The sequence below is a fragment of the Chrysochloris asiatica genome, unplaced genomic scaffold (genome assembly GCF_000296735.1).
Source record: "Chrysochloris asiatica unplaced genomic scaffold, ChrAsi1.0 scaffold00042, whole genome shotgun sequence".
NCBI lineage: Eukaryota > Metazoa > Chordata > Mammalia > Afrosoricida > Chrysochloridae > Chrysochloris > Chrysochloris asiatica.
Genome location: NW_006408560.1, coordinates 9237378 through 9247724, shown reverse-complemented (window position 1 = coordinate 9247724; position 10347 = coordinate 9237378). Strand labels below are relative to the sequence as shown.

Genomic DNA, 10347 nt, shown 5'->3' with positions numbered 1-10347 from the left:
GGGCGTGTACCGCCAAGCGGCTATTGCTCTAGGCAGACAGCACCGCACAGCTCTCCGCCCCGCTCCGACTCGCAGCGAACGGTTCCCAGCTCCGCTCCAACATGGTAAGCCTACATTTTTTATTTTTTATTTTAAATCGTTCATCCTCTAAAATGAAAAGACAGGAGAAAAACAATCTATCTTTCCCACCAGGCTTTATCTTTATCTGTGGACGTGGCAGGAAACCAGAAAAAGGAAATTTCGTGGGAGAGTTAGGGGAGAGGACAAGGAAAGAAGCAACCCTAAGATTATACCTGTAATCACAGCCTAAGTGTGGAAAGTGGCAGTTCTGTTTGTTTTCCAGCGGTGATAAGGACTAGATCTGGGGAGGAGGAAGTGGAGGGCCCGCCCTGGGGACAGTTATGCTGCGCTCGGCACGGGCGCCTCCCTGATAAGGGGGTGAAGGCATCGCTACAGTTTCTGGGCACTAAGAGGTCGCTTCTCACTCAACCAATAATGGAGCGAATTGCTACGATTTCCTGTATATGCTTAAAGCCCTCCCAGAGCTCCTCCAAATTACGGGCCTGGACGTCTGTGAGAAAAGTTAAAGAAAGAAGTTAGGATCCTCTGAGGCTCACCAATAATCTGTGAAGCAGAAAGCGAACACAGTAGAACTTAGTTGTCTACAGTCCTGAAGGCAAATCAGTTTCAGTAAGCAATCAAAAGGCCTAGACACAAAGAGACTGAAACTAAACCCTGTCACTGAGCAGCACAGCTAGGAATGTGGGAGGGGCCCAGTCCTTTCTGCGCCAAGCTTCCTCCTTTCTTTTCCTTCTACCCCACCATCTTTTTTCGTACTCACTCCTCCATCGCCTACTTTTCTGTCAGCTCCTTCCAATTCCACTTTGAACCTTTTTGTACCTTTTCCATGAATCCACCTTCAAACTCATCTACCTCCTCTTTTGCTTCTCTTTAGAGAAGGGGTCAACGCTACCACTCCAAGGCCAGGAGTTAAGAATCAGTTTTACATTTTTAAATGGTTATGGGGAATAGAAAAAAGAATATGAAACTTGAACTTACATGTCCAGGAAGTTTTACCAAAGCACAGCCACACCCATTCATTTAGATATTGTCTGTGGTTGCTGTAAAGTTGTTAAGTGGTGCAAAGTTGTTCTGGTGTGATACTATAGGATCAGCACTGAACTGCTAACCATAAGGTCAGCAGTTCAAACCCACCAACTGCTACTCTGAAACCCTATACAGGGTCAATATGAGTCAGAATCGACTCGATGGCACTTACCAGAAACAGCAACGAATCTGAAGCGCCTGACAATCTGTTTCTGTTGAGATTATAGACAACAAAATCCTGTGTAGCAGTTTATCCAGACATAACACTCGATGGCAACAGGTTGTTTAGTAGATGGTTGATTTCCTTCTGTAACAGCAGAATTATGAAGCTGTGACAGAGACCACATGGGCCACAAAGTCTAAAAAATTAATATCTGGCCCTTTACCAAAAAAGTTTGCCCAATTCTTACCATAGTGTGCCAATATGCATTCCCACCTACTTGTTTCCCTTTTTGCCTGATACCTTGAAAAGGCAGGTGCAGTCTAGTGAAGGGCTTGGACTGATTGTCCTTGAAGAAGGTGATGGATCTGAACCTAGATCCATAGGAGGAAAGTGAGAGCAATTGGTTGGGAATCAGAACTACAACAGTTGGCTATTTTTTTAAGTTTGATTGCTTTTTCACCTTTTTGGTGGCTGGAGAGGGGAGAGGTGCCTAGGTGGTTTTTAGAGGGTTTTGGTTTTGCTTTTCTCAGATGTTGAGTGCTTAGCTTGTATTTTTAAATTATTTCACTATATCCACTTACCAGATTGTGTTCTCCTTCCTAAAATGATTCCCACAAATAGATACCATGAGGTGTCAGGAGTGTGGATTCCAGTCTGTCTGGAGTTCTTTCAGCCCCGGCTTCACATTGGGCAAATACCTTCACATCTTTGGGCCTCCTCAGGGACCATCTCCCAAGTCCCCTCAAAGTCTACAAATTATACAACTCCACTTGAGTCATATGATAGTTGTTTCTTTTGCTTTGGAGCATTATCACTAGAGGGGGTATCGGGACACAATGCAGGGAAGTCTTCATCTTCACCATGTGACTGGTAGCAGCAGTTTTAAAGAGAAAGATACAACTAAATTACCATCAAGACTGGTGTTGGGGAGGGGAGAAAGTAAAGCAGAAAGCCACTTTGAAACTGGAACATCAAAACAATCTGAGTTCTGCCAGGGAAAGGGACAAAAAAAAAAAAAAAACACAAAAAACAAACCATCTGTAGGTCTAGGAAAAGGTCACAAAGCCCTGCTTCTCCATCTGGAAACTTCTATCCTCTGGTGCCTCCTCCCAGCCAAGCTTCTTCCTGTCATCTGCCATATATGACAGTGAGATTTTCGTCCTGAGAATATCATGGTGTCCCAACACAGCTGTTTCCAGGGTATGGCATTTCCTTCCAACAAACTGAACATACCAACATTTTCTTTTTTCCTTTAGGGGAAAAAATTCCAACAGTGTGACACCTCTAGAAAAGTTCAGGTGTTCTGGATCCCCCCAGGGGGCGAGGGCATCTTAGGCTTGGAAAGCGCCTGGGGAGAAGAAGTAATACTGCTACTGGATAGGGCAAGCAGCTCTTAGGGTTCAGATCAATACGGAAATCCTTAGCACATGTTAATTACGGGTCCTGAAAGCCTCTAGCTCTGGCTCCGGAAAGTCCACCCCAAGAACAAATCAAAAGCTAATACTAAATGGCATACATTATCATCCAGACATAGTCATTTTTATACCATCCTTAGACGCCTAGAGGAAGGGTGTGGCAGGAAAAAGTCCCAGAATGTTTGCAGCTGCTATTCTTGTCCACCAGGGGAAGCTCCGGAGCTTGTCATGCCTGGAGCCCTGCGTCCCTGCACAAATGATGGGCAGGCTCAACAAGACAGAATTTCCTTGAGGAAAGTAGAGTCGAACACAGCATTTGGCTCTCTTGCTCCTGGTACAGCCACAGAGTGGTTGAGCTCCAGAAGTTATGGGAGTTCCTTAATAGTATCCACATGAGCATAAGAACAAATTCCAGTTTGAAGTAACCTCCAGCTCCACCTGCTTAGAAGCTCCACAGACACATTCATTCCTGTGGGAATTAGTGACACCTAGAAGTGGAAGGAGAAAAGGCTAAGGACTGTAGAAAAGGAATCTTGAGGCTCTAATTCTAAAGGTGACTCTGCCCTGTGGATTTTCTCCTCGTGCCTCAGTTTCCTTAGTTGCTAGCTTTCAAGTATGAAAGCCACTTTTGATTTTTTGTTTTATAATAATTTTTTGTGCCTTCATTGAAGGTTAATACAGCAGTTTAGGTTCCCATTCAACAACTTCTATACATATTATTCAGTGACACTGGTTAAATTTTTTACAATGTGTGAAGATTCTCAGTACTTCCACCTGATTTTTCCATTTCTATTCATTTAGTTTCCCGGATTACATTCTCTTTTTTATTTTAAAGTAATTGTTGACCATTTTGTTGAAAGCCACTTTTGAACATCCAAAAAGTTCTCAAACATATGCCTTACTCCACGCACAATAGTAGTTATGCTTTTAGTTTCTTTGAGAAAATGCATGTGTCTCAGGAATTCAGTCTTGCTTTGACAAGATCTGACACCTCATTCACCACACTATGGGAAAACAGGAAAGTATTTAATCTATAGGCACTGCAAGGGATGCATGTGGATTTTTGGATCTGTGAGAGTACAAAAAGCATTGCTACTAAGGGTTCCAGTTCACATATATTCCATGCAAAAAGACGTTAAACTTGGATGGCTGCAGACACATTCTCTCAGTAATACTCTTGACATGAAACTTGGATGGCTGTAATATTCTTGATTTTAAATTTGGATGGCTGTAATACTCTTGATGTTAAACTAGGATGGCTGCAGACATGTTCTCTCAGTAATACTCTTGACATGAAACTTGGATGGCTGTAATATTCTTGATTTTAAATTTGGATGGCTGTAATACTCTTGATGTTAAACTAGGATGGCTGCAGACATGTTCTCTCAGTAATACTCTTGACTTAGTCTCTTTAGGGTGTCTTCAAAATAAAGATCCACTCAAAACAGATGCTTTTCAGGGGCTCTGCTGAGCCAGTTAAATTCAAGGCAGAGAGGTCAGCTCAGAAGGTTATGATGACTCTTTTGGGGGATCCCAAAAAGGTCATCTTGACAGATTTTCTTGAAAAAATACAGGACAATTATGGGACTGGTGTGGCGTTGTGGGTTAATGTGCCAGATTGCAAAGCAGTTTGAACTGCGAGGTCGGTGGTTCAAGCTCACCAGCTGTTCCTTGGAGACCCTATACAGCGTCATTATGGGTCAGAATCAACTTGACAGCACTTAACAACAACAACTAGGATGAAATTTATAAAAATTGAAAATTGCACTGGTAGAAAAGGCAAGGAAAGTTACACCAGGGAAATTTTTCAATAACACAATGCATTGTACAAGGGTAGCAAAGACTGTCCTTTATCTTGCCCCTTCAGACTATATTTGTTCCTCCAACTCAAAGACCAGTGAAAAGGAACACTGATTTGAGTCCCTCGAGGATACCAAAACTTCCATATATATATATATATATATATAGTTGTTGTTTAGTACCGTGGAGTAGGTTCTGACTCATAGCGACCCTGTACAAGGTTTCCGAGGCTGTAAATCTTTACGGGAGCAGAATGCCTCAGCTTTCTCCCACGGAACAGCTGGTAGTTTCGAACCGCTGACCTTGAGGTTGGCAGCCTGACTCGTAACCACTATGCTACCAGAGCTCCTTAAGGCACTTAACAACAACAGGCATGTTGTTGTTGTTAAGTGCCTTCAAGTCAGTTCTGACCCATAGCAACCCTGTATAGGGTTTCCAAAGAGCATCTGGTGAGCTTGAACCACCGACATTGAGATTCAAATGACCTTACAGTCCAGTGCGTTAACCCACAGCACCACACCAGGACTCCATATATATGTATCTAAATGTCTTTAAAATGTCTATAAACCCTGCCAAGCTGACCCTTATCTAGGGAGACATGCCTAGAACTCTTTCACCTGGAATAACCTGTGAGGAGGGCTAAAAAGGATGCTTACACACAGAAGATGACTCTTTGGCCTGCCTTTTAGGAAATTACTTTGGCCTAAAGGGAAGAGTTAAGATTCTGTGGAGTGTCCTCTAGCATCTGGTCCTTGACAGCTTGCCCTTGTCTAAGCCCTGGATTTTCTCTCCAAAGGCTAAAGTCTCTGGCCCCACAGAAACCGAGCGATGCATCGAGTCCCTGATTGCCGTTTTCCAGAAGTATGCTGGGCAGGATGGTCACAGCCTTACTCTGTCCAAGAGGGAGTTCCTGAACTTCATGAATACGGAACTGAGTGCCTTCACAAAGGTACTGGTCTCAGCCCTGAAACCCTGTCTCTGCCCCCCCCCCCCCAATACACACACACACTAAACTACCCAAGCATGAAACCAAGCTCCAACAGAAAGACCAGGAATGAAGGCGCAGCTGTGACTCCCCACACTCTAGGAACAATGGCACGTGTCTGCCCGTGTGTTAACCTGAACCTCCCACTGCAAACTGAGTGGTCCACAGAGCAACTCAGGCTGAGTCCTTAAACCTTGGACTGAGCTCTGGATACCTTTAACTTTATGCTAAACTTTTTGTTAAAGTGGTTGTTGTTGTTGTAAGGTACTGTGGAGTCGGTTCCGACTCACAGCAGCTCTGTGTTGGGTTTCCAAGGCTGTAAATCTTTACGGGAGCAGAAAGCCTCATCGTTCTCTCGGAGAGTGGCTGGTAAGCTTGAACCATGGACCTTGTGCTTATCCAACAGAATCACTGCACTCTTTAAAGTAGGATGTGTTTAAAAGATCAAAATGTGCACACTTACACAAATAGACAATGGTGAATTCATTTTTCCTATACAAGGCAATAACTAAATAGCCACATGTGACCCAAAGTTGTAAATATGCTGTAGGGTAGGGGGTTAAGAGCAAGGCTAAAGTGATAAAGGCACGAAGTGACGGGCTTACAAGTTTTTCAGAGGGAGTTTAGTTTAAGAGTTTGTGGGGGAAGGTAAGAGTCCCCACTGAATAGTTTTCATCTTGTCTAGACAAGTCCAGTAAAAAGAGATGGGGATAAGATTCTTAGGATTCAATAGTGACTAATTGTTATCATGACTAATTGCGTTTGTCACAACTGTAAAGATAGAAGTTTTCGTAACAAAAATGGGGGGAGTAGTTAATCTTATGTCCAGAAACAGAGGACCCTAGAACCATCAAGGGAGACAAGCACAAGCGGAATGTGTGACCCTATCCAGAGAAGCGGAGATACCAGAGACGGGAACATGGAGAGAGGGAGCAGCTGAGGACTCTGTACTCATAGAAAGAGAGGAACTAAGTGCTGGCAGCCAGGAGGCAGGCTTGCAGAATATGCCTTCGGGTGGTTTAAATTATTATATATTCCTGAGTGTGTACATCTCCCCACCCACCACTCTTACCACCCCCCCCCCAAAAAAAAAAGAAAAACAGAGGGAATGAAAGCAAATACTGTTGAATGATGATACTTGGAGGAGACTGTAATCATTGCAATGAAACGATGGTGTAAAGCTGATGTTCTCCCATGTAAACTATCACTCAGTTCACAATCAATCAGTAAAAAATATATTAATACCTGCAATAGCTTAAAATACACACACAAAAAAAAGAATGAGGCTGATCAGGTGGGACCTGTGTTCTCATCCCAACACAAATCACTCCACTTTGATATATTTTATATAGATTGACGTTTCACGCCATACTTGAAAGAAGAGCCCACCATTTTACTAAATTAAATGACCCCTGATCTCACAAGAAGAACCCCAGAATAGGAGCAAGAAAATTTGGGTTCAAGTCCCAGGTCTGCCTTTTGGGGGAGTCACTTCACCTCTTTCAGTATCTGGAAAATGGAAATATTAATAACCCTGTACCTTACATGAAAACACCTTAGAAAGTACAAAAGTATTAGTATTATTATTATTATCTTTGCAGAACCAGAAGGATCCCGGTGTCCTTGACCGCATGATGAAGAAACTGGACCAGAACGCTGATGGGCAGCTAGATTTCCAAGAATTCCTTAATCTTATTGGCGGCCTTGCTCAAGCGTGCCATGACTCTTTCATGAAACGTCTCCACTAGCAAACCTGAGGAGCCTCGAGCCTGACCTCCACGCCCAGCCCCTACTCACCATCTGCTCCTCACATCCCATGCACATCCTGAGCCCAGCACACACACCATCCCCTGCAGGCCACTCCTGCTCGTCCTAATAAAACAGTATGGTTTTTTTAAACATATGCTGGAGCATCAGTAAATCTGTGCACAGGACAAGGGACAGTTAAGAGGAATGTAAACTACACTGCTAGAAGCAGTTTACCAGAAGCTGTATCCAAACAAAATGTCCACTGCCATTCAGTTCTTACTGATTCATGTTGTTGCTGTTAGGTGCCATGAGTCAGTTCCAACTCACAGTGACCCTGTCCACAACAGAACAAAACCCTGCACCACCCTCATGATTGTTGTAATGTTTGAGCCCATCATTGATGCCACCATGCCAATCCTCCTCATTGGGGCTCGTCCTCTCTTTCATTGACTGTCCATTTTATCAAGCATGATGCCCTTCTCCAGGAGCTGGTCCCTCCTGACAACACATCCAAAGTACAAGAGACGAAGATTTTATAACAAATCTGTGTTGGAAGAAGCACAACCAGAATGTTCCTTAGAAGTGAGGACGGCGAGACTTGGTCTCGCATACTTCAGACATGTTATTAGGAGGGACCAGTCCCTGGAGAAGGACATCATGCTTGGTAAAGGGCCAATGATAAAGAGAAAGACCACCAACAAGATGGACTGACACAGTGGCAGCAACAGTGAGCTTAAACAAAGCCATGTGAGGATGGCGCAGGACCGGGCAGAGTTTCACTCTGTTACACATTGTGTTGCTAAGTTGGAACTGACTTGACAGCATCTAACATACCCACACACACAAGCATTCTGACTACTTTTCCCAAAACAGATTTGTTTGTGTTTCTGGCAGTCCAAGATACTTTGAATATTCTTCGCCAATACCATAATTCAAATGCATTCATTTTTCTATGGTCTTCCGTATACATTGTCCAACCTCCCCATGCACTCTACGAAGGACAGAGTAAGACAGCCCATGGGGCTCCCAAGGTTGTAAATCTTTACAGAGGCACAGACTCTCTTCTTTCTCCCTCAGAGGTTTAAACAGCCAACCTTGTGGTTAGCAGTCCAACACTTATCCCACTGCATTTTAGAACTCCAGAAGCTCTATGTTGTTGTTGTCAGTTGCCATCAAGTTACTTACGAGTATAGGGTTTCCAAGGAGTGGCTTAGTGGGATTGAACTGCCAACCCTGTGGCTAGCAGTCTAGTGTTTATCCTACAGCACCACACCAGAAGCTCTATGTTTTTATTAGTAAGTGCCATTGAGTCGGTTCCGACTCACAGCGACCCTGTATAAGGTTTCCGAGGAGCCTCTGGTGGGTTTGAACCACTGACCTTATGGCTAGCAGTCCAGTGCTTATTCTATAGTGCCATGCCAGGACTCTATGTTGTTGTTGTTAAGTGCCATCGAGTCAGTTCTGACTCATAGCTACCCTGTATAGGGTTTCCAAGGAGCAGTTGGTAAGCTTGAACCACCGACCTTGCAGTTCAAATGGTGTTGCAGTCTGACGTATTAACCCACAGCCCTCACTCTCTCTCTCTGTATATATATATGTTGTCTTCTTAACATAACAAAGAAAACCCATTGTCAAGTGGAATTATAATCACGGGTATTGTTGTTGGGTTAGGTGGTTAGGTGCCTTTGAGTCTCTTCTGACTCAGTGACCCCATACACAATAGATCAAAAGACTTCCTGGTCAGGCGCCATCCTCACAATTGTTACATTTGTGCCCATTTCTGCTGCCACCATGTCAATCCATCTTCTTGGGGGTCTTCCTCTTTTTTGTTGACCCTCCACTTCACCAAGCATGATGTCCTCCAGGGACTGGCCCCTCCTGGTAACATAACCACAGGTATAGGAGTTAAGATTTACAATGCACAGATTGTTTGTTGTTGTTTAAGCGCCATCCAGTTGGTTGAGGCTCATAACAACCCTGTATAGGGTTTCCAAAGCTGTAAATCTTTGTGGGGGCAGAAAGCATCATCTTGCCCCTGCAGAGCAACTGGTGGGCTCAAACTGCTGACCCTTTGGTTCACAGTCCCATGCTTATCTTAGGACCCACCATACTCCCCTATGCATTCATTATTGTTGTTAAGGGTCATCTAGTTGGTTCAAACGCACAGATACCCTGTATAGGGTTTCTGAGGAGCAGTTGGTGGGTTTGAACCACTGATTTTGTGGTTCAAACAGACCTTGTGGTCCCATGCTATATCTTACAGCACCAAACACATACATTGGAGGGACACAAATCCATAGCAGAGGTCATCTAAGAGTTGAAAGCTTTTTTAAAAAATAAAATATATAAAAACAGAAAGCTTTCTTTTTTGATAGTTCATCCAAGAATGAAGTCCTTGACAACTTCAGTCTTTTCTCCACTGATAAGAATGTTGTGTCTGAACAAATACTTTACTGAATAGATAAATGACGTTGTATAAAGTGCCGTCGAGTCAGTTCTGACCCACAGTGACCTTTATAGGGTTTCCAAGAAGCGGCTGGTGAGCGTGAACCACCAACCTTGTGGTTCAAACCAACCTTGCAGTCCAGCACATTAACCCACAGTGCCACACCAAGACTTCAGATAAATGATGGTAGTTGGTGGTTATGTGCCGTGGAGTCGGTTCCGACTTATAGTGATCCTGTACAGGGTTTCTGAGGATGTAAATCTTTTTGTGAGCAGAAAGCCTCATCTTTCTCCTGTGGAACAGCTGGTAGTTTCGAACAGCTGACCTTGAGGTTCGCAGCCCCATTCGTGAACACTACGCTACCAGAGCTCCTTAGATAAATGATAGCACTGAAAAATCAGACTTGGGTCATAATGTGTGAAGAGTCAGGATCCCTATAGAAAACACACGTACATACAAAGGGGTAAACTAAAGATTTTAGTAGAGAGACAATTTACTAAGGTGTAAGTAGGTATAAAGGAGCTCTGGTAGCATAGTGCTTACGAATCGGGCTGCGAACCTCAAGGTCAGCAGTTCGAAACTACCAGCTGCTCCATGGGAGAAAGATGAGGATTTCTGCTCCCGTAAAGATTTACAGCCTTGGAAACCCTGTTCAGGGTCGCTATGGGTCGAAACCGACTCG

The 10347-nt window shown here is 43.8% G+C and overlaps 1 protein-coding gene across 1 annotated transcript; it reads left to right on the top strand.

Annotated features, from left to right (window-relative positions):
• Positions 1-495: 495 nt before the first annotated feature.
• S100A11 (S100 calcium binding protein A11) lies at positions 496-7218 on the top strand. Its single transcript, XM_006861708.1, has 4 exons — positions 496-573; positions 2527-2631; positions 5282-5434; positions 7072-7218. The coding sequence occupies exons 1-4, from the start codon at positions 496-498 to the stop codon at positions 7216-7218; spliced, it is 483 nt and encodes a 160-aa protein (XP_006861770.1).
• The last annotated feature ends 3129 nt before the right edge of the window (positions 7219-10347 follow it).

Excerpts from the sequence above, each read along its gene's own strand:
- S100A11 (XM_006861708.1), top strand. The coding sequence starts at position 496 with ATGGAGCGAATTGCTACGATTTCCTGTATATGCTTAAAGCCCTCCCAG. Across the intron at positions 574-2,526 it reads AATTACGGGCCTGGACGTCT|GGGAAAAAATTCCAACAGTG; the intron begins GTGAGAAAAGTT and ends TTTTTCCTTTAG. Across the intron at positions 2,632-5,281 it reads AAAGCGCCTGGGGAGAAGAA|GCTAAAGTCTCTGGCCCCAC; the intron begins GTAATACTGCTA and ends TTCTCTCCAAAG.